This window comes from Urocitellus parryii, chromosome 4 (assembly GCF_045843805.1).
Source record: "Urocitellus parryii isolate mUroPar1 chromosome 4, mUroPar1.hap1, whole genome shotgun sequence".
Taxonomy (NCBI): domain Eukaryota; kingdom Metazoa; phylum Chordata; class Mammalia; order Rodentia; family Sciuridae; genus Urocitellus; species Urocitellus parryii.
In genome coordinates, this window is record NC_135534.1 from 11,449,713 (window position 1) to 11,473,810 (window position 24,098).

Below are 24,098 nucleotides of genomic sequence, written 5' to 3' on the forward strand. Positions count from 1 at the left end.
ATTGGACTGGGTTTGGAGAAGGGTTGGTCTTTCAGAGATAATAGGAGTCAGCTTTGAGGAGGAAAGACTCAGGAGAGGGACAGAAATGGGGCCACACAGAACCCCTGGGGCACTCCAGGGACTGGTGTGCAAGAAGCAGAGTGCTAAGGGGGCCCAAGGCAGGATGCCTGGGAGCGAGAACTCACGCAGCTCATCCGGCTCTGCCACCTGACCAGCAACTGTGTCTGGCACCCAGGGGGGCTGCTGAGAAGCAACTGCCTGAAAGACAGTAGAGTTTAGCTAAGGGGGCTTGCAGCACCAAAGAAAAGGGTCGGCCAGGTCAGGGGTGAGGAACTTCCACTGGGCCCTCTGCGGGTCGCCTGACTGGTGTGGTTCCGTCTCCATCTCCCTCTCAGCCTGGCTTAGTTCTAAACACGGAGCATTTGAAATCCCTTCTGATCAGATAGGAACAGTGCTCCACTGGGCTCCACTTGGGGTTTCCAATTGCAACTTGCTTGCTTAAGGTCCCAGGGGGGAGGCAGAAGTCCAGGCGGGATGCAGCCCTACCAGCAAGTAGGTGTGGCTGGCGAGATGACTATGAAGACATTTAGGAGGAACATGCCTTAGGCCTGGCTGGGAGCTCCTCAGGGCAGAGCAACCTTATTCATGTGTCCCCAAGGCCTAACCCTGGGCTCAGAGCTGGTTAGACTGTTCCCTTCTAGTCCTCTCCGTGGACAAGGCGGGCTGAGATGTGATTTTCAGGTCTATACCGACATGCACACTGAACAGCCGTACGTGTTCTGATGAGTGAGGTTGTTAGCAAATCCCATGGTTGTGGAAGGGACACAGAGTGTCCTTGGCACACCTAGATGGTCTAGGGCCATCACTCAATGTGGTTTCTTGATGCTGTTGAGAGACAGGAAACAGGAGTAGCGTGAGGCTGCTGCGGGCATCACGTGGCATCGGCTTCACGGTTAAGTTTTTTTAAGTAGAAGGCGTATACCCCGAAATAATGGTGAAAAGTACCGCATGTTAAATACACGAGCCAGGAACCTGGTCGTTCATTATCGAGCATTACTGCTGTGCGTAATTGTCACGGGCATAATTTTAGACGACTGTCAGCATGCGGGGTTGGCTTATTTTACATCAGCTTCACCACAAACACAGGTAATGCCTTTACACTGTGACGTCACTAGGCAATCAGCAGGCCTCCATTCTAATCTTATGGTATCACTGTCATGCGCCCGCCCGGTCCTTCCTTGACCAAAGTGTCATTATGCAGCACATGACTGTGGGGGGCACATTTTTCAAACGTGCTGTTTTTGTCCTTGTTATTTTTTTCTTAACCACTCCCCTTTCTTCTCCTCTCTCCTTCCCTCCTCAGCTTACACCACTTCTGTTTTGCCCGGAAAAAACAAAGATGACTGCTTGGTGCATACACTCCCTACTTGCTCATGTTCACAGCCACCATGGAAATTTCACACCAAACCAGGCGCAATGGCGCACTCCTGTAATCCCAGCAGCTTCGGGGGCTGAGACAGGAGGATGGCAAGTTCAAAACCAGCTTCAGCAACTGCGGGCAAGGCGCTAAGCAACCCAGGGAGACCCTGTCTCTAATTAAAATACAAAATAGGGCTGGGGATGTGGCTCAGTGGACAAGTGTCCCTGAGTTCAATCCTTGGTACAAAAAAAAAAAAAAAAGAAAGAAAAGAAAAAGAAATTTCATACCAAGGTGGGCAAGGTGGCTCAAACCTGTAATTCCAGTCACTTGAGAATCTAAGGCAGGAGGGTCACAAGTTCAAGGCCAGCCTCAGCAACTTAGCAAGACCCTGTCTCAAAATAAAAAATACAAAGGGCTGGGGATGTGGCTTAGTGACAGAGATTGTCTGGGTTCAATCCTAAGAAAGAAAGAGAAAAGAAGAAAGAAAGAAATGAAGGGGGGTAGTTAAACCCAGGAAGCAAAGGAACATCACATCATGAAAGAAGTTTCTAGTCCTTGACTCAGTCACCAACTTTCTGTGCAGCCCTGGGCTGGTCTCCTCTTCTCTGTGAGTCCCAGTTTCTTAGTTTAGCCCATGGCCAAACAAAAAGCTATGATTTTAAAAATGTTAGTTGAATTACTGAACGAAAGTATTTAATTAGATGGTCTCAAAGGCTCATTTCTGGTTTGAAAACTCTGTGACCTAAGAAGAAATTAGTTTCCATTTAGATTATGTCAATTATAAATTGATTGAAAATTCTGTTGCAAGTGACAGAAAAACATGTCTACCCTGAGTCCAGGGATGGTGGCAGTTCTAATTCTAGCCCATAGCAGGGGTGGAAGGAAGGAAATAATTCTCCAGAGAAAAATCTAGATCCAGTATCCACAAGGAGGGTGGGCATTGGGGGTAGGTATTATGAATCTGGAGAAGTCACTAAATCCAGACAGAGAGAGAGAGAGAGAGAGAGAGAGAGAGAGAGAGAGAGAGAGAGAGAGAGAGATATCTGAATTCCTGTCACTGCACATACACACCCACAATATCGAAAAGAGGTGGACAGGTGAGCAAAAAGAAAAAAAATAGAGCTGCTTAGTTTGACACAATGATTCCGGTTAATTTTTAAAGGCAGGATGTTGGAAGGGGGTTAGAATATCACCCAGGCAGCCGGAAACAGAAACGGGAATGAAAACTGTCTACGATACCCTTCCCCGGGAAGGCACTGCCGAGCCAGACTCAGGCCAACGGGGTTCTAAGCCTGAGACCACAGGTTCACATCCAAGGCGGTGAGTCCTCCACAGAGAGAGCTCAGGCCCCTACCCAGGAGCCGGCACCGCCCCATTTGGAGGTGAAGTACCCTTCATTCCCGGACCTGTCATCAGCTCCAGCTACAAGTGGCCTGAGGTTCTGTGGGAAAGTTAGTGTGGTTCTCAGATCCCAGGAGGACTGAGGGGCCTTGAGATCTTCCGGGAGGCATTGCTTACAGTTCCCAGAAATGTGCCCCCGCCCAGGCCCTGGGGAACAGCCTAGCCCTCGGGGAGCAGGGAGCTCTGAGGAACCTTTCTTGCTACCTTTTAGTAGCACACCCCAAAGCGCCACCAAGAGTGGGCCTAGACCCAGCTGCCCTGCTCAGGGGTGTCACGGAACAGCCAGAAGTCCCCAGGCTGCCCAGTTACCTCGGAGGCCTGTCAGCCATGGACCAAACTCGGGAGCTAACCGGAGATCAAGTCCGATGACTGCGCCGTGCCATGGAATTCCCCATGGTGCCTTCCAAGGAATGACAAAATCTGCACCAAGCAGACTCCGTTACCAAGCCAACCAGACTGTTAATTTTGCAATTTTTAAAGCTTTGCTGTTAGCAAGATCATAGCGAGTGCTTTTTATTTTTTAAACCTGGGATTGAACCCACGAGTGCCCCACCACTGAGCTGCATCCCTTTCTATTATTTGTTTTAAGACAGGATCTTGCTAAGTTTTCTAGGCTGGAGATCCTTCAGCCTCTCAAATCGCGGGGATTACGGGCGGGCACCACCACAACTGGCCTCACGACAAATATTTTCAAAGTGCCAACTGCCGACCCAGGCGTCTTGAAGTTGGTCAAAGGTGAGAGCTGGCTCACCTCTGCCCGGGACCCTGGGCTGCAGGAGCTGCTCCCCACGTAGGTGCATGTGGTCAGCCTCCCGATCAGCAGGTTCCCATCAGGAGATTCAGACAACCAGAGACGGAAAACACACACAGAGAGAGAGAGAGAGAGAGAGAGAGAGAGAGAGAGAGAGAGAGGGGTGTCTGTGCAGAACATTCACAGACTTTTCCCCTCGCCACTGTTCCCTAAACAACATGGCATAACAGCTATTACACAACGCTTACAATGTGTTTGCTGGAACTCAGCCCCTCCCTGGATGTCAAGAGAGGCCTGGATTTCATAAGTCCCCCAGGGACTGGAATCTCAATGGTCTCTTCCTCCACACCCCTGGCCTAGTGTCATGAATTTCAGAATGTCCCCACCATGGCCACATCAGGCACTGGGTGAGAATGCAGGTGACAGGCAGTCGTAGGCAAGGCCGTCACCCCACCTGGGTGACCTCTAGCTTCCTCCTGTGGAAAGGAACCTGCTTACAGCACAGGTGACCTGCCCCACCTACTCCACAGAGTGTTGCTGGTTTCAGCCACAAAGGTGTCACCTTGCTTTGTGTAAACCCTCTGGCACAGGGCCGGCACATTATACTTACTGAATGACAGTGACTCCAAGAATGCTCTAGTCCCTTACCAGGAAGCACTTGGTGTTTCTTTCTAGTAGTGAGCTGACCACGTCCATCCTTCTTTACTTCCTCCCCTGGCCCCTGGGACAGTCCACAAATTCCCCCAGTTGAGGAAACACTCTGCGGTTACCAAGGGAACTGGCATGGTCAAGCCCGTGAGCATGGTGTCACTACCCCGTGACCCATCTGGTCCCAGCCCCGCTTGCCTCATCCTGGGTCTCTGCGTGGTGTAATCTTCAAACCGCAGAATGACTGGCTCATTCTCTGCATCTTCCACGTGGAGAGCAGAAAAACCAGCCTAGAAGGGAAAGGGGAGTGAGTGCTGGACCAGAGCTAAAGCCAAGATAACCTAGCCCAAGCCCTTGGTAGGCAGGCGCTTTGCTGGGTCGCTGCCAACATGAATAGGGCAGGAGCTGCCCTTGCAGCAAGGGAGGCAGGTGTGAAAGGTCACTGCAGTACCACAGGGCGGTGGAGATGTGTCCAGAACCTGGAGGGCACGAGGAAGAGAAAGTCTCAACTCTGGGGAGCCAGGGAAACCTCCCAGAGGCTATCTGAGCTGGGTGGAGGCTCAGACAAATTGGGGCAGGTGGGCTGGGCCTAGCAAGCCTTCCTACACCCCGAGGTGTGAGGGCAACATCCTGGTAAGGCAGGAGAGAAGGCCCAGGGGGTGAATGGCCTGCAAAAGGGACACAGAAGAGTCACAATTGTGTCCCTGAGCCAGGGGGCTCCCTTGCAGGACTTTTTTTTTTTTTAGTTGTTGATGGACCTTTATTTTATTTATTTATATGTGGAGCTGAGGATTGAACCCAGTGCCTCACACCTACTAGGCTTTGAAATGCTTGCCTCTGTATCTCACAAGGTACAAGCAGAAGTGATGGAGAGTAAGGCTGCGACAGGCAGAACAGGCAGGAGGTAGCCTGGGACACTGGTAGCAGCCCCAGGTTGAATGAGGCCTCTTCCACGCTTAGATGAGGATTTTGGGGTCCTTAATCTTTTGGAGGGCACTTGAGACTCCCCTCTGTGGGCCATTAGGTCCCATCTGCTGGCCCAGCCAAACGTGCTAGTTTGCCAGCATTACACTAGAGACCTTCATGGGTGGGAGGGGAATTGCCTGGCCGCCCACACTGGCTGCCTCACTCTGCTAACTTGCCATTTGGTCACCCCAGGCTGCCCTTTGCTCCCACTCTGCTCTGCCCCAGGCTGCCAACTCTGGATTCCTAGCAAGCTTCTGTGTCTCCTCCTCCCCTCTGCTCCCTACAGGCTGCTGCAGGGGAGTCCGGGATTCCTCACTCCCAGACTTGCACAGAGACCTCTAACTCAAGACTTCCCCCTCAACCTCTCAATCTTCACCAGCTCAGAGGCACTGGGCTTCCACAGACTCCCCGGGTGCGGGCAGAGTGAGTGCATGTCTGTATGATGGATGGTGAAAGGCCAAGGCAGCTGGAGTCCCCATTCCCACAGAGAGCCCTCCCAGGCCCTGGCTGCAGACGCCCTGACAAGGCTTGCAAATCACGTTTCTCTTTTCACTCTCTCCAAGGCATTCCTCCTGCCACTTATCCCAATCTGGCCAAAGGGCATAGACTGGGTGATGTGGGCATGCCCTGAGGTTGGGTACAGGCAGATGGCATGTGGTGGTGGGGGCACCCCAAGGGGAGGTGCTGGAGGAAGCCTGACTCCAGATGCTGTAGATAAATACAGAAATCAAAGCTCAGAGAGGCCAGGTGGCTTCCTGGACGCTTCTAGGATCTGGGCAGATGTGCCAGGAGTCACTGAGGAGGACCTAGCAGGGAGCTAGCACAGGCTCCACCTCCAGGGACCTGTGGGCCACAAGGACAGCCGACGGTTCCACTGGGTAAGATGATTGGAGGAGAGTTATCTGAGCTGAAAACTGCCAGAACTGGAAGGGCCCCTGTGCTGGGGTCACAGTGTAAAAAAGAGCTCAAAGTCCAGAGGAACAAACAAATAGTCCAGGCCAGTGATACAGCCTCTGGCAAAAACGGACTCTCCCACCCAGGATCTGAGAAAGCTTCCCTGAAGCTGTAAGGAGTTGCCTTTTTAAAAAGAGAAAAAAAAGAACGTCTCCTTCAGTAGTCCTGTAATATTCCAGATTGTGGATTCTGCCCCTTAACCTTCTGGAAGAGGAGGACTCTGAGTACCTAGACCTAGCATCTACGTGTCCTCATTGGCTCTCAAGAAATCACTTAAAGACAAGCTCTCCGAATAAGCTGGTTGCATCATCCAGAAATGTACCGGAATCGGGTTAAGCCACGTTTTTTCCAATTTCTTGAATTTCCAGACTCTAACTTCCTGCAACGCTTGACTTCATGGGGAGTCCCGGACTTTTGCAAAATCAGCTCCTTAGTTAAAATATCACTCAACCCATTCTCCTCCAAACCTCACCTATATTTCCAGCCTTGTGATTTTTTTTTTTTCCTCTCATTGTAATCAGCTTGCGGGGACTATTTTGGGCTGTGCTGTTTTCGCATAACATTATTCCATCTACACCTCCTGGAGACACGTTTACCATTTCTAATGATCACGCAGTGTTCCACGGGGCCCGTCCTACATTTCTCAGCTTGTGTTCCAGCCACTGACTCTACAGCCTTGAGCAAGCCTTGCCTTCTTTGAGCCTTACCTCCTTATCTGTAAAAAAAAAAAAAAAAAAACAGTGGAAATGGACACGCTGCAGACTCTTCCCATCCACTGTGTCCTCAACTGTAACTGCAGAGGACCAATCCCTAGAAGGGAAAGAGAGTCGCAGCACCTGCTGAGAGTGCACATGAGGTTGGAAGGCACTGAGGTAGGAAAAGTGACACTCCCTTTGTGCCAAAAGACACCAGGTGAGGCCTGTCAAGAGGACCCTTTTGTTCCTGGTCCAGCCTCTGTGGGTCCCATTCTGAAATGGAGGCTTTTCCCTCCTCCTCCTCACAGTGAAGACACAGCCCTGAAGGCCTTGTGACTTGGCTTCTCTGTGACTAAGCACTTTTGGAGCCCAAGCCCAACCCACCCAGATCAGCAGAGTGCTGAGTCATGGTGGGGCAGCAGCCTTCCACCACCACCTCCACCACCTCTTCACAGCCCTGCCCACCACCAGCCCCCTCTCTGCTCTGGAATGAACTGGGATCCTCCAGAAACAACCAGTCTGGTTCTTATGTGGCCTGCAGGCCCTCCCTTCTGCTCCTGGCCCTGGGAGGCAGCTGTCCAGGGAGGCCAGCCAAACTCCCAGCCTCTTCGAAGTCACGAGGAGCCACAGTGGGAGGAGGGTGGGGAGTCAGAAGCCTGGTCAACAAAGGTCCAAAGACCAGGCCACATCTTTGGAAGAATCTAGAGGATTGGAGATGGCTTGTAGTTCTGACACCCAGGGTTTGCAAATGTGAGTTGGAGACCTAAGCTAAAGCATACCCAAGCACAGTTACCCTTCCATCCTTCATAGCTGGCCTTCAGTAACCTTCCACAGCACAAGCTGTCCCTGGTTTTGCTATGCTGTTTACTGCAGCCACCTGTGTGTTTTAATAAACATGGAGCCATAACTGATTTATGAAATTCACTTTTTACAGCAGACTGACTTCCTTCCAGTGGGTCCAACTTTATACTGGCTCTGTCCACCTAGATGTCCTGAAATTCAGCTCATCCAGCTTCCTAGCAGCCTTCGCCCAAAGCTGCATTTCCTCTGTGCTCCCTGGCTCAGTGATTGGCACGAACCATCCAGCTACCCAGGCCAGAAAGCTATGCCAGGGAGCTGTCTTACACATTCCCCACCTCCCAAGCCCCATGTTATTCAATCAACCACCTCACCCTGTGTGTTCTGTCTTTTCCATCTTTCTCAAATCTGCTTTCTTTTTGAGGTGTAGGGCCATTGTCCCCCAATTGATACCTAGCCCTCTCCCCTGACTGCAATTCATCCTCCATATTCAATCATACATCCATCTGTTCACACAACAAATACTGAGCACCAAGTAACAAGAACTTGCAAAATGCTGGGAATGCTGGAAACACAGGGACAAAGGCAGAAGCAATACCTGCCTTCCAGGAGCTCACAACCTGTAGTGGTAGGGAAAAACCTCCAAACATCCCTTACAGAAAGGTGTGTTTAATACATGTATATAATATAGCCGGGTACACCGGCGAGTGCCTGGACTCCCAGCAATCAGGGGGCTGAGGATCTTTCAAGCCCAGGAATTCAAGATCAACCTGGGCAACACTGTGACCCTGTCTCAAAAACAAAACAATGAGGCTGGGGATGTAGCTTAGCGGTGAAGCACTTGCCCAGCATCCACAAGAACCTGAGTTCAGCAATGAAAAGAAAAATAAAAGCATATGGCATAGAATCGTACCTATAAATACATACTATGGTTTTTTATCTTGTTTAATTTACAAATAACATCAGCTCAATTTGTCACTTCTATTTTAACTTTGTTTCTGTCTTTTGTTTTAAGGTTTTTTATTTTTAAGTACTCAAATCTGCCAACTGTCCTTTCACGGCTTCCGGCAGCTTCAGAGGTACATTCCCTGCACCAGAACTGTAAAAGATAACTGTAAAAAGATAATAAATTCTTCTCCAAACTTTGGATGTTTTTTCCTAAGGACTAGACTTTTAATCTATTAAAATGTATTTTTCAATACAGACTGAATCGTTTTTTTACATGATTATCAATTATTGCAACATCATTTGTTGAACTCATTCTTTCTCCCCCAATTTTGAATCCCTCCAAGTGCCCATACATAAAGGCGCAGGACTGTTTTGTTCCATTGGTCTAGTCATTTCCTGTGCAAGAACCACATTGCTTACCTCATTGTGACATATATGTATATTGTAATTTATAAATAAATCAAGGAAACAAATCAGTCCTCATACTCTCTTATTTTTACCAGGTGTTTTTCAGCTATTCTACACACTGACTCCTCCAAATAAACTTTAGAATCTTTTTTTTTTTGGGGGGGGGGGGGGCTGGGGATTGAACCCAGGGCTTTATGCATGTGAGGCAAGCACTCTACTAACTGAGCTATATCCCTAGCCCTAGAATCATTTTATCATTTTTTACCACAAAAATATACTGCATTTTATGGAAACCGCACTGAATTTATAGGGCTTTTTCTGGAAGAAGTGACATCTTTACAAAATGGAAGCTGACCATTAAGGACACGGTGCTTCTTCCCTTACACTAGTTGGTTTTTGTTTTTTTCCTAGTCCAGGAGTAAGTATACGTTGTTTTCTTCATACTGAATTTTATCCCTGGGTATTTCAAACATCTCTTGCCAATGTAACTGAAGGTTTTTTCTTTCATTACATTTCTCTCACTGATGGTTTTTGTTCTATAGGAAAGCTTTTCATCTCACTACTTTCCAGGCCAACATACTTACTTTAGCTATTTTGAACAGGTCATGCATTTCCACACCTTCACAACTTGGCAAGGCTGTTCCTTCTGCTTGGAATTCTCTTTCCTATCTCTCTCTTCCCCTTGGCCTTCCAGTAGTAACTTTTTCTTCAAATTTATCAAAGCTCAATATCATTCATAGGGAAGACTTCCCTGACCTCCTATCCCAGGTGAAGTAAGGCACCTCTTGGCCAGCATCCTTCTCCTGCTTACTTTTATAACTCTGGTGCTGGTAAATTATTTTTTTTTTTCTGAAAGCAACATACTTTGTTTTAAGATGAATATGATAAAGACCTGAGAAAGAGTCATCATATTTCTATCTGCAACTTGTTTTAATGTTTTAGTACAGCTGCTTTAAAAAAAAGAAGGAAAAATGTTTGGAAGTCCAGCTTACAGTTGCAAATGTGTGAATATCCTGAAAAAGGTCTTCATGGGCCTCCCACTAGGATCAAAACACCTGACTTGAGACAAGTAAACATGGTGGAGTGCAGGACTTATCTAGGAGAGGTGGTCAACCCTCAGTTCAGCTACCCACGAATGTACATCCACTTTGTGATGGAGATACAGCTGCAAGCCACACACGGTGGCTTTGCCCTCTAGAATTTCTTGGATCTGTCACCTGCCAGTCAGCCCCATCAGCTTTTCTCCAAGGACAACCAGAAAGGTGACTGGGAAGATAAAAGGCCATTTCAAAATGGCCTGAGCATCATCAGCTCCTTTTCCAGATCCAAATCACTTCTCCTTTCTTTATAACCCGGACATCGTCTTCGAGCTTTGAATGTCACCAGTGATTTTCTCAGAAACCCAGGTGGCTCAGCCCCACGACTCAGGGGGACTTCCAGAGGAAGGTGGTCTCTCGGGGTAACACGATCCGCCCAGCCTTTGTTGTTTGAACTGCACTCGGAGCCATATTTGCTTTCAGTAAAAGGTGCCATGTCGCTGGGATCAGAAGGTTGGGCTAGGCCCCCACTTCGCTGTCGTGCTCCTTCCTAGAGTTGGAGGAAGAGAAAGTGTGCCCTTTCCCATCCCAATACCTGACTCACCCACCACCCACAGGCCACGCTTCCATCTCCCATTTTCCACTCGCATTACGAGGTAATTACCTCGGGGTGTGGAATCTGCTTCCCTAACGCCAAGATTTTTAACACCATGCCCTTGGCCAAGTGCCTAGGGGTGTTGGCTTAGGACTTGGGAAGCACCCGTTCTCTCGCCTTCTGCCTCCTGGGTTCCAAGACCCAGGGCTCCACCGGAGCCGGGGCCCCAGGATGGGCTTCCCGCGCCTCCTCCAGTTTCCTTTGTCACCCCACTAAGAGGACCCTAAAAGCTCAAAGACGCCTCCCCTCATTGCCTGGGGGGCCCAGAGAGTGCCCCGCCGCCAGCTCAGCCAGAACGCACCACAGCCCGCAGTGATCGGGGCGGCCCAGCCCCGCACCCCAGTGCCCCCCGCCCCCGCCCGCGGCCGCGCGCCCACAGGAAGGGGCGGGACCCGGCAGGCGGGCTGCGCTGATTGGCCAGGGCCGTCCTGACGCCGAGACCCTTATAAGAGCCCGGCGGGTGCCGTCTGCGCCAGACGTTCTTCGCCGAGAGTCGCCGCGGTTTCCTGCTTCAACAGTGCTTGGACGGAACCCGGCGCTCGACCCCCACCCCGGCCGCCGCTCAGAGCCAGCAGCCCTTCGCCACCTCTTCACAGCGCCCTCGGACCGCCCCAGACCTCCGCCGCCGCTCCAGCGCCGCGCCTCTCCTCAGCCGCCCGCCATGGCTACCACGTCCCCCTCGCAGGTGCGCCAGAACTACCACCAGGACTCGGAGGCCGCCATCAACCGCCAGATCAACCTGGAGCTCTACGCCTCCTATGTCTACCTGTCCATGGTGAGCGCGGGCGGGCCTGCGGCGGGGCGCGGGCCGGCGGGCGGGGGTGTGGCCAGCAGCGGGCTTCCCCGCCTCCGTGCGCCCTTCTGGAAAATGGAGGCTGCGCGAGGTCTCCCAGGACTTGGCTGGCGCAGAAAGTCTGGCCCTTTCCAGCAGTCCCTGGGAGGGCTCCCTCCGCGACAAGGCCCGCCTCTGCAATCCCCTCTTAGAGACTGGCAGCCGGTACGATCGGCCCAGCGGTTAGGAAAGTGGGTTTTTGCATTCCTTTTTCGACCTCCACCGCCGATCACGTGACTCGTAGGCCCTCAGTTTGCTGGAGTGCGCAGCTCCCAGCCTCCTGCTGGGTAAGGGTGTCGAATGGCAGCAGCCTTGGGGTTGATACAAAGTTGCTTATCTCTTGTGGGTTTATCCCGGCCCCTTTCTGAACAGCGGCCCCTTTCTGAACAGCGGTCTCCACCTCTCTGTTCTACTTATCTCGAAGACCCACTTGTGTTGAAGCATTATCGCTAAAAATCTCCCCTTCTACAGTCATGGAAGTGTCACCCGACCTTGAGCCTTGGAATACTTGCCTCCGGGTGCTTTCTTCTTTATCCTTCTTGTGCCAGAGAGTCCTGGAGTTGTGGCCCACTAATTGAACCTGTAGTTCCTGGATAAAGTCCACCAACAGTTACTGAGCAAGGAAGTTGTTCCCACAGTGGAATTGGTTTGCTCCTTACTTCAGGCTGAGTGGTAGGAGTTAGTGTCTTAAGCCTGGAAATCAAATTTTTTATTTCTGCTGGTAATAATAGTTATAGGTATATATTGTCCTCAGTTGTAATGTGGCACAATGCTTTAATTTTATAAGTCAGCAACGTACTGCACAACTGGCAAGCTCTAGAGCTTGTTTTAACATGTAATCAGGAAGGAACAGGAAAATGGGCTGAAAGTACAGAGTCAATACTCCAGCACTCTAAGTTTAATCATATTTGGCTCTGGCTTAAGAAATTTCCTCTACACTAATACAGATCTTGAAGACATTCTGCTGCAGTCCGTTCCTATGATACTCTAAAGGAACCTTGAAGTAATAAACTTTCAAGGATCAAGTTTCAATTTTCTGTTTTAGAATACAAATTAACTACTGTTGAGTTAACCCAGGAACACTTCTGCCCCTAGTCTCCTAAGGCACTGGCCTCTTCTTGCTGTGCTTTGAGAAAGAGAGGCTTTGGTAGCAGCAACCTTTTCTACTTACTGGTACAGCTTCTTTCTTGTGGGAATACTTAACATATGTGTTCACATTCCACTTTCAGTCTTACTACTTTGACCGTGATGATGTGGCTTTGAAGAACTTTGCCAAATATTTTCTTCACCAATCTCATGAGGAGAGGGAACATGCTGAGAAATTGATGAAGCTGCAGAACCAACGAGGTGGCCGAATCTTCCTTCAGGATATCAAGGTGAACAAAAGATCTTAGGGGTGTCCTACAGACTATCAGTTGCCCTTAACTTAAAAAATGATGACATAATGGGCTTTGGGTTTTTTTGTGGCTTTTTAGATCTGCCATTTCAACTAAAGTAGGAAAATAGTAGTGGGTTAGGATGTTAAAGTAGAAGTTGTTGTCAAGGCACCCAAGCAGGCTGGTTAGGTGTTAGGAGTTTGCTGGTTTGGGGGCTGATTGGTAGAGACTACAGATGAATTGACCTAACCTCCTCTTATTCAGAAACCAGACCGTGATGACTGGGAGAGTGGGCTCAATGCAATGGAATGTGCTTTGCACTTGGAGAAAAGTGTGAACCAGTCACTTCTGGAACTGCACAAACTGGCCACTGACAAAAATGACCCCCACGTGAGTATTGGAAACCCAGGGGATAAGTGGAAGAAATCACTGACCATTGGCTGGGAAAACTAACCAGTAATTTCCGATTCTTTTTCTAGTTGTGTGACTTCATTGAGACTCATTACCTGAATGAGCAGGTGAAATCCATCAAAGAATTGGGTGACCATGTAACCAACTTGCGCAAGATGGGAGCCCCAGAATCGGGCATGGCAGAGTATCTCTTTGACAAGCACACCCTGGGAGACAGTGATAACGAGAGCTAAACCTCAGCCTGACTTTCCCATAGCCGTGCAAGTGACTTCCCTGGTCACCAAGGCAGTGCATGCATATTTGGGTTACCTTTACCTTTTCTATAAGTTGTACCAAAACATCCACTTATGTTCTTTAATTTGTACCATTCCTTCAAATAAAGAAATTTGGTACCCAGCTCTTGTGTTTGAAATTGTGCGATGGGCCAAAAATCCGTCTTGGCAATCTTTCAGATTCCTTTAGTGTCAATCACACTAAACAAATACTTAGAAGAATTCTTGTATTTATTAGACTCCTTAGTTGAGGAAAGATAACAAGGTGTGGGTGTGTTGAATTCAAATAGGACTGAGGACTCATGGTTCTGAATTATATGTTTCCAGTGGTTCATTCTAGTTTACAGTTTTTTAATACTTATTTTTTAGTTTTCGGCGGTCACAACATCTTTGTGCTGAGGATCGAACCCGGCCGCATGCATGCCAGGCAAGCACGCTACCACTTGAGCTACATCCCCAGCCCCTAGTTTATACAGTTTTTAATGTATTAAAGGCTGAAGTAGTCCTGGACTAGTTAGTTGTCCATTAAGCCAGCCATTTAAATCCGGCTGTCATGGGAACATACTCCAATGTGGACAACTGTGTGAGCATGACTGGATCAGTGTCCCGCTGATTACAGGCAGGTGAAGACCAGGCTGGTGAGGTATCCCCCTTGGGAGATAAGCTAGGAATATAGTTCATCCCTATTGAAAAATTGAGAAAGTTGATATGAGTATGGAAGGTACGTAAGACTAAATTTTAAGCCACAGATGATTTATAAAACTCCCCTGTATACCCCTAGAAGCAAGGCCAAGATTGTTGCCCTATTCCCCCCCCCCCTTTTTTGGGGGTTTTCAATAAAGCTGGGTGTTCTAACCATGAAAGAAACTGCTTGAGAATATAGAAATGGGAAGCTAGACTTCCTCTTTGTATGATTGAGGCTGGAGTAGGATGTTTCTAATTGGGCAAAAATATTCAAAAAATCTAGAATAAAGGGAAGTATCCTGGGTTTGTAACAACTTGAAGCTTAAGGAAGCGTGAAACTGGGACATAGTTCAGTGAGGTCCCCAAAGCAGTAAAAAGATGCAATTCATGGACCTTGGATCCTGTCTCCTCTATTCCCCCAATAAACTACCATCTGCCAGTTCTTGGGATAAGGCAGCACCCTTTCTTCCAGTGATTGGGTCCTAGCATGAAGGCCTCTGGGAAAGTGCTCATTTGCCACCTCCTAACTGGGCAGTGAGTCAAGTTCTTGGTGATAGTGGAGAGCTCAGGTTCAGCCTCATGGTATTCTATCAGCCACCCCTAGCCCATCTAGGCCTAACCTGCCAACCCGCTCCCCCCAGCATCCTTGTAAGTGTAACTTCATATTCTTTCCGTGAATCCCAAAGAAGTCTTCTGGTAACATCAAGCTCCTGCATGAACTGAGTATAAGCACCCGCCCACAACACTTTGGGGTTCCAGTGCATATTCCCAGCTAGTCAGGGTATAGATCCCTCCTATTCTGACAGTAATGAAACCATGGGAAGCTGCTCAGAGCAAGGGAAGCTGGGGTAGGGAAGGGGGATGCCATGACCCTGGTTTGGGTGAACAGACCTGTTTTCCAAGGTGTGAAGGGGAGCTGCAGGATCTACGGGATCTTCGAGGATTGTGTGTATATTGCTTGTCAAGCGTTGCGAATGTCTTTTGAGATGACCTTCAGGGATCTTTGGTATGTCCTTCAGGTTAAACTCGACAGTTTTCTTCCTTGCATGATGTACTTCTGGGTGCTCCCTCAAGGCCCCATCATCTGGGAGCAATTCAAAATGGTTCTTGGCCCCAGAAGTCACAGGCTTTGGGCTTTGGTCACTTGTATCAGTGCCTGTGATGCCATGTAGCCCAGAGGGGGCTGACAGTTCTGGGAAGACCATGGGCGTGCGACTGAGGGGCGTCTGTGGGGCACTGTGGTAGCCTGGCCTCTCGTAGAGTGGAGCATCCCTGAAGACATCTACCACCTTGAGCTTCCAGGCCTTGGTGTCTTCCTGGTCCCCAGGGCTCTGTTTGTCTTTACTGGGTTGACTCTCATGGAGGTAGGGCTTCCTCTTGGACCATAGTAGTTTGGTCTTGGAGTTTGTCCTGGGAGGGTGGTGATCATGGGACTGCAGCCCTAGGAGGTGACTAATGACACCTTGATGATCATGACCAAAGATACCATGGTGAGTGTCCTCCTCGTCCTCCTGATTTGGCTGAAACTCCATCTCTTCTTTCTGCAGACTGGAAAAAGACACCGAGGGCTGAGTAGGGGGGATAAAGGACCCAGGCCTGACCTTTCCTTCACCCCCCTTTGTCCCTCTCTCTGTCCCAGCCTTCCTTCATGGTACCACAGCTCTCGCCTCCGTCCTAATCTCTCCTATACCTCCCAGTGAGTCTCAAGTTCTTCCGCTCCCTCTCGCCTACTGTTACCATCCAGCCCCCTCCTCCAGCCTGGCATCTAGGGACTTCCTCTTCACCACTGGCTCCTCCCATTAAAGCCTCTTCCTCTACACCATCAGAACAACTGGTCCTCAGTAGGAAGGTGGGTGAGGCCTAGGAGGGACTACAGACAAGGCCAGGGAGAGATGTTCTCAACTGCAGAACATCACCCACCAAGAGACAAGTCTGGCTTCCAGCAGCTTCTTGGGGGGCCAAGACCTTTCCTTTGCAACAGAGAGCTTACCTAGGCCAGACTGGGGCTTGCCTTTCCTGCCACCAACTTCTCCCATGCCCCAAGGCTTAGCTTCAGGCAGTCAAAGGTGACCTTTGTTTTCCCAGGCAGGTACCCAGAGTTTGGGTTTGGGGTTTGAGCTCCCTTCGCTAAGTGAGTATTCCTTGTTATTTTTCTGTTTTATACCTTCCCCCACCCTGGCCTTCAAATGCAGGGATGCAGAAAATGTAGGGCTCAAGTTCATCCTTCAGAAATCTTCCTGAGCAAGACAAGTCACCAGCTTTCATTTGACTGCTTTTCCACTCTTCTTCACACTAATTATGGACTCCATCCTAAGTGCAGCCTAATAGGCCATTTAGTTCTTAAAAGAACAAAAGGAGAACAGTGCTGGATACTGCGGAAAATGGCCTTAATATGGATCCCAACAGGAGCCAAACACTCTCCAAAGCCGTCTCTGTCACCCAGGGGCAGAGGACTTTCTGAAATGGCCCTCCAGCCTATAGCAGCCAGGAGGGATTCAGAGCATTGGGGAAATGAGACTGTACAGGGGAAGCTTTGGTTGCTGTGGGCGGCCTGAGTAGGAGAACCTACTCAGGAAGTACCTGTTATGGCCTTGCCTTCTGCCTGGACATGCTTGCTGCCCCTCCCCTATCTCAGAGAACCCCACTCCACTCTCCACCCAAACACCTTAATTTGTTGAAAACAAAAAACAAAAAACCAATTTGGTTAGAGCAAGGAAGCAAGTTCTAACATCCCCACTGCATCACTGATCACAGGCTGCTCTTGAATAAATCCCTTTCCTGTCAGCTTCCAGCCCCGACAAGGAAGGAGAGTACCTAAGACCAGAGGCTCCTGAGAGCCCTTCTCGCCTAAGGAGTCCTTTCATAGCTCAGTTGAGGGTGAAGTGCAGAGTGGAACCTAACAACTGGCATAGACGTGCCCTTGGCTAGTTATGTGACTGTGGACTGGGCAACCTACTTAACCCCTCTGAACTTGTACTTGATTATCTGAAAACTAATAAAGCAGGATTATTGGGAAGAAAAAAATAGTTAATATCTCTACAGAATGCAGTATCCTGCCTAGCCCTGTCAGGCACACAACGGGTACTCACAAGAGCTGTTCTAAGTTCTTAGGCCCTTGCACTTGAGATGCTTCCCACCCAGTTCCCTGGCACTACCCACCTGATGTTGAATGTGGAGCCCCAAAAGGAGGGTTTGCGGAACTGGGAAGCAGCAGCTGTGTAGGGTGGGTGGGGTTCTATCTCATTCCAGTACATGTCCCGCTCTAGGGGGGGCAGATCTTGGTGCATCTCATCCACAGACAACAGGGACACCTGGCCACCAGGAACAGAGGAGGAAGTCCAATGGAAAGGTCAGCCAGACATGACCATGAACTTGCCTGATGACTTGGGGAAGTTACTTCCCTCTCTGGATCTCAGTTTCCCAACCTGTGAATGGAGAGGTTGATGCCCTGCAAACCTCAAAAGTTGAGGTGAGACTCTTGTAAGTGAATGGCTGGCCGCAAAGTGGGGCGTGGCAAGGGAGGATAATTCCCTGTGACGCCTCCCTGCAGAATTGCAGCGTCCCCCTCCTTGGGTCCGTGGTATGAGCTCCCTTCATACCTGCAAGTGCCTGTCGATGATCCAGTTGGTCTCAAAATCATCATCATCCTCTCCAAAAGGGTTGATGAGCTGTTCTGCCACCTTGGGGATGGGTGAGACTCTGGGGACCTTCAGGTAGAGATCCTTGAGGCTCTTGCTTCCCTCCCTCAAGCCTTGGATCCTACCATTTCTACACCCCATGACACCCTTCCTGCCTGACAACTGTTTCCAATAGCCACAGCATAGGGCTACAGCCCCCCAACATGGGGCCACTGACACATTGCTCCTGCCCTCTAGACCCTGAACCTCTCTGATTCTCCTTAGCCAGTTCCTCCCTGAATACCTCATCTGTCCCTAACAGTGTCACTCAACTGAGTCACCACCTCTGTCTCATCTCACATATCTCACCTGGAGTTTCGTAATCTTACTTACTCATTCATTTACTCATCATACCTTCAAATGTGTATTTATTCATTGTTTGCTAACGGAACTGAGATATATGCTGAGGCTGTGTTGAATTCACGAGGAGTCTAGGTGTCCAGTTTCCTGGGGATTAACCTCTAAAATACCCTGACAAATTCCTCAAAGAGGTGATGAGCAGCCTTAGGGTCCAGGGGACACCTGGCAAGGCACCGGGGCACCCTGGACAATTTCAAGCATGAAATGGTGTGATCTGGTTGGATCTTTAGAAACCAAAAGATGCAGGGGGAATAGGAGCGTGTGTGTGTGTGTGTGTGTGTGTGTGTGTGTGTGTGTGTGAGAGAGAGAGAGAGAGATACAAGGATAAAAAGGGGAGAAAGGGACATCCCTGCCACCATTACCAAAAAACAAATACAGAAAAGAAGAGAGGAGAGGAGAGAGTGAGTAGGAAACAGAATGAAAGACAAGAGACAGACATCAGTCATTCTGAGCTCCCATTAGGGTCCTGGCTCTGGGGGAAGGAGCTGGACAAGAGACTTGGGGTGGGGGAGCGTAAGGAAAAGGGGACTGAAGGTGCCTTCTCGAGGGCACTAGGGTAGTCAGCTTCACCTTTTGTTGTTGTAAGCAGGGGGGACAAATCCCATGGGACAGTGAGAAGTCTCTCCAGCAGAGCAACCTTATCCCGTGAATCTTCCTGTTCTGGACAAACCCTGGAGAACACCCTCTGGGGCACCAGATGGTCACACTGATGGAACTTTCCCTGTGTCTCCCACGCCCACTACACGCTTGGTGTCAGGGAAGCCCTGGGGTCAGTCAGACCTCAAGCATGGGCCCCTGCCCCCTGCGATTTGGATCTCCGCTTTGTCCTATGTAAACACACAAGGGAAATGCCTGGCCCTGAGGGGGTGGCCGGGCCCAGCAGCCTACCTTCCTCTTGTGAAACCCTCACCTCCCAGCTCTCCATCCTCATCCCAGGCAGCTGCTGGTCATGACCCTCTGGCCACACCCCCAGCCCAGAGGCTCACCTTCAGCCAACCCATGTAGAAGAAGAACTGCAAGAACGTGAAGACCGGCACAACAAGGTCCATCTCGTGGCCCGGGTAGGCCTTGGCCGGGTTCAGAAACTGCCGGCCAACCAGGCAAGCCAGGAAGAAGCTGTACACTGCCACGGTCACCACCTGGGAGGAGAAAGTGGAGGAGGTGGCACAAGAGGACTAGGAGGGACCCCGGGATCACACTGGCGAGCCTGGGTCTGTTCTCTCCTCTTTAACAGGTGTGACCACACTGCCTCTACCGGGCTGGGCCAGGCAAAAGCCTGGATGCCATGAGCTTGGCACTAGAGAAAACTTTCAAGGTGCAGCTCCAACTCCTGGAGGCAGCCTTTCGCTCAGCCTCTGAGTCAGTCAGCTTCCTGGGTCCTCCTAGCCTCCGTTTCCCAAACAGCAGCCTCACCAGTCCAGTCCTCACCTGTGTGTACACCAGCGGGATACTGATCCAGTCATAGCCATACAGATGTCCACACTGAGTACGCAAGGTGCTCATCTCCTGAGGAACAGAGGAAAGGATGGGGTTCTGACCACAGCCTGCTCCCCCAGGTTCATCTCCACTTTTCCCCAGATACCAGTGTCTGGTTTCTTGGTCCAGTCCTGGCTGTGTGGTTATGGACAGCTCACTAAACCTCTCTGGGCTCAGTCTCCTCTTCTAGCAAAAAGGAACCAGGACCTCACAGGCTCACTTAGGGGATTGAAAGGATCCTGGGAGAAGGGCTCCCTCCGGCTGTAGAAACCTGTTGTAAAAGATCCTGCACCCCCATCCCAGGCTCTGGGAAGACTCAGGGGTTCCAGTTATCCCCCTGTAGGAAACCTTGTTCTACCTAGGCCACAACCCTCCCCACTGCGCACCCGCCCCATCTGTGTAGTGGGCTCACATTCAGCAGGCTCTGGAGCAGGACAGGGTCCCGGATCCGACCTGTAACCCAGGCCTTTGTGGACAGGTTGGCAAACCACACCCAGGGCACCCAGAACATATTGTGTGGCAAGCTCAGTTTTTCAAACTGCTTGTATTCCCCGTGGGTCATAAAGCCTGCAGAGTAGAGTGAAGAAGGCAGCAGGTGGGAGAAGCGCAGAAGAGGTGGCCAGCACCAGCCAGGCCCTGCTCAGCCCTTCGGCCCTTAGGCCGAGTTCCTTTGGAATCCTTTCTTTGAACACATAATCACTGGATGCCTGCAATGTGCCATTATGGACTAAGCATGGGAGAGAGGCCTGTTATTCACCAGAGACAGGTCAGGTACGGGCAAGGGCAAGGGGGAGGCCAGAGAATGATGTTCAGACCTCCAGACTGGAAACTGGAGCTCAGATCAGAGGGCAGAGTTCCCAAGTCCCCAGCCCTTCCCTTAGCTTTTTTAGGGTCTGTGACCCTACCTCAAACCCTTATCATCCGAGCGTTATGTTCTGGCCTCGCCCCACCTTCAAGCATCTGACCTGTTTAGTTCAGTCCCCAGGTTCCCACCCAATCCTCCAGTTCAGGGAATTCTGGCTCCTCCCATCTTCAGATCCTGCCACTCCAGGTCTGGCCCCGCCCCTCCCCGCCCCGGATCTCCTGGCTCCGCCCACCTGCCTGCACTAAGTGTTGCAAAGTGGGGAAGCGCTTGTAGACCGCGGTGCTGATGCTGCGCAGCATGAGCACGTGGCCGAGGTTGACGTAGCGGATGAGCGTGCGCCTCAGCAGCCGGCCTTGCTCGTCCTTGCCCTCGACGAAGCCGGACACCTGGCTCATGATGCGGTCGGGCCACGGCAGGTTCTCGTACTGGTTCCACCAGCGGGTCACGACCAGCGTCACGTAGAAACCTGAGCAGGAGGGGCGAGGGGCGAGGGGCGAGCGGCTGGGCTGTGGCCAGAGGCCAGCGCCCGGTGATGCCTCGGTTTCTCCATCTTTCTAATGCGAGCGGGCCCAGCCCCGACCTTAGTGGGAGGCTCTCGGGACAGGACGGCAGTCAGAGCCTCCCCGCACGGAGGCGCGAGAGCCCCTCGGGTCCTCTGGCCCTGGGATCCCAGCCATCCGCCACCACCCGCGCCCTCCCTCCCCGCTGCGCAAGGCTCCCAGCGCGTCCCCGGCACCGCGCCTGCAGTGCCGCGGCAGGACGGCCTCCCCGCCGCCTGGCTTTAGTCTCCCTGTTGCAGTTCGCACGTGTCCCTGGCCTGCACGGAGCCACCCGGCCACTGGCCTGCCTCTCACTCGCAGCTCCTCTGGGTCCGCCCTGGGTCTGCCGCGAGCTGGGGCGGCCCCGGACCCCGCACGGCCGGAAGGGGGCGCTCACCCAGCACGAAGGAAACGGGGATGAGCTGGATGTAGCTGTCGCAATTCAAAGCCAGCTTCTCGAACAGCAGCTGCTGTTCCTCCGAGAGGGCCAGCCTGAGGGCGACACGGGGGTGTGCGCGCGCCGTGAGGAGGTGGCTGAGATGGCCGCAGGTCCTGCCCAGGCCAGGGCCCACCTCCGGCCTGAGCCAGGACAAACCCCCGCAGGCTGATGGAGGCCCCCTCTGATGGGTCCTGTGAGAATCCTCACACCAACCCCTGGCTGACGGGAAGGAAGGGCTTGCTGAGGGTCAGTGTTAGGCATCAGGGACCCTGGTAAAGGGTCAGTTGTCAGGGACAGTTGTTTAAAAGCAAGTTGAAACTGAGTGGTCTTTTTTAAAAGTAGGGTGGGCCAGGTGTAGTGGCGCAGGTCTGTAATCTCAGTGACTCAGGGGGCTGAGGCAGGAGGATCTCAAGTTCATGGTCAGCTTCACAACTTAGGGAGACCCTAAGAAACTTAGACCCTACCTAAAAATAAAAAAAAATAATAATAATGGGGCTGGGGATGTGGCTCAAGCGGTAGCGCGCTCGCCTGGCATGCGTGCGGCCTGGGTTCGATCTTCAGCACCACATACAAATAAACATGTTGTGTCTGCTGAAAACTAAAACATAAATATAAAAAAACCCTCTCTCTCTTAAAAAAAATAAAATAAAAAAATAAAAAGGGCTGAGGATGTAGCTCAGTGGTTAAGCCCCTTGATTCAATCCCTAGTACCAATAAATAAATACCAACCTTTGTTATGAATATAAACTTAAGAAATTTAGGGGCCTATTATATATAAGGCTCTGAGTTCCATCCCTAGTACCATTAAAAAAAAAAAGGACTTTTAGGTATATTTTTCAATCCATTGTAACCATTAAAGTTTTCTCAACTAAAGTGCTATCATATATTCTGCATATGTATCTGTCCTACATTTTATTGTTTAGATGAGCATTTTTTATTGAAATATGTATATATATGAACTATGTAAGTGTGTGTGTGTGTGTGTGTGTGTGTGACGTGTGGCACTGGGAATTGAACCCAGGGCATCACATATGCTAGGCGAGCACTCTACCACTGAGCCACACCCCTCTCCCTCTATCTGATTTGATTTCTTTTCCCAGGCCCCAGCTCCAGCCCCCAGGTACTGGCCAGGACCTCAGTTCAGATCCATAGTTGACTGGCACGTATGCTCCCTAGCACACTGGAAGGGCCCAGCAGAGTTTCGAACCTGTCTCCACCCTCCCCAGCCCTGGCCCAGCCCTGGCCCCAGCCCTTCCACCTGTACCGGTAAATGAAACGGATGGTGTAGTAGCAGAACAGGAAGATGAAGAACTCTCTGTAGAGCAGCTTGTAGATGCTGCCACGCCAGCACAGCAGGAGGCGGGAGAAGGAGCCCAGGCGGGCATTGGCCACTTGGCTGGAGTAGGTGACAGTCATGGCCAGGCACTGGGCTGCAGCAGGTGGGCGTGGGTCCTGGTGGGCAGGCAGAGAGGGTGCTGATGGGGTGGGTGGGGAAGCCTTAGTTGGCTCCTGTCTGGGACTCATGCATGATCTTAGCCAGGACGCTTCCCTGCGTGGGCCTCAGCTCTCCCACCTGGACACTGGGAGCAGGGGAAGGGGATCATTTTCAAGGGCCTTCCAGCTCTGACTGCCTGTGGGAGGTGGGAACCCAAGAAAGTGAGCCCAGAGGCTGCCCCTGACCTTGGCAGGGAAGACAGGCAGGTCTGTGTATTAAGGGCATATGCCCTTAATTTTGCACAGTGACAATAACAACAGCAATGTCCACACACTGAGCTGGGCATTGTTCTGAGCTCATCTTGTTCCCTACGCTCCCTCAACTACCTGGAATGAGAAATAAGTAAGGGACCCAGGCAGCCCAGTCCACTGCCAGTGACCCCATTCCCAGAACAGAGCCTGATTGGCAAGGTTGTTCCAATTTACTGAATGGTTGCCCCAGGGCCTTTCCACCTGCTGAGCCAGTTGCCTGGGGGATGCTCTTCCTGAGGAAACTGCCTGACTCATTCCCACTTCATGACATCTCAGCAAGGATTTCCCTGGCTATCCTACTAGAAATAGTGCCTCACTGCCACCAGCAGTGTGCTCCCAGCTTGTTTGATTTTTCCACCTAGTATTTATCCCCACTCAAATATAAATTATACAAGATACCTGCTGCTTGCTGCCTCTTTCCTCCTCCAAATGGAAGCTCCTGTGCTGTTCTCATAGCAGGTGCTCAATAAAACTTTATTTGAAGCAGTGATTGAATCTCCATCCTCCCCCACTTGTTCTGATGCAGCTACAAACCATGTCTCTGTGCCTGGTGCACACCAAGCTCATTCCCCACCTCAGGACCTGCAGAAGCCCACACACCTGCACTTGTACTCTGTGTACAATCATCCACCCCTGTATTCCCTCAAAACCCCAGCCCTGTCCACGTGGGGCACCCCCTACTCACAGGTGGGGCTCCAGTCTGGTCAGACGATCCCTTGAAAGCTCTGGCCACTGGACTG

At 50.9% G+C, this 24,098-nt stretch overlaps 2 protein-coding genes across 2 annotated transcripts; one reads left to right on the forward strand and one right to left on the reverse strand.

The window, feature by feature from the left end:
• Positions 1 to 11,221: 11,221 nt before the first annotated feature.
• Positions 11,222 to 13,697, forward strand: Fth1 (ferritin heavy chain 1). Its single transcript, XM_077797428.1, has 4 exons — positions 11,222 to 11,456; positions 12,743 to 12,889; positions 13,154 to 13,279; positions 13,369 to 13,697. The coding sequence occupies exons 1-4, from the start codon at positions 11,343 to 11,345 to the stop codon at positions 13,531 to 13,533; spliced, it is 552 nt and encodes a 183-aa protein (XP_077653554.1). The 5' UTR covers positions 11,222 to 11,342; the 3' UTR covers positions 13,534 to 13,697.
• A 1,331-nt stretch (positions 13,698 to 15,028) lies between these two features.
• On the reverse strand, positions 15,029 to 23,790 carry Best1 (bestrophin 1). The gene is given in 11 exon segments (XM_026407582.2): positions 15,029 to 15,110; positions 15,112 to 15,804; positions 17,416 to 17,567; positions 17,856 to 17,936; positions 19,280 to 19,432; positions 19,722 to 19,799; positions 20,182 to 20,336; positions 20,867 to 21,100; positions 21,571 to 21,665; positions 22,877 to 23,064; positions 23,758 to 23,790. Coding segments are annotated over 10 exon segments (1,875 nt in total). The 5' UTR covers positions 23,029 to 23,064; positions 23,758 to 23,790.
• Positions 23,791 to 24,098: the final 308 nt, after the last annotated feature.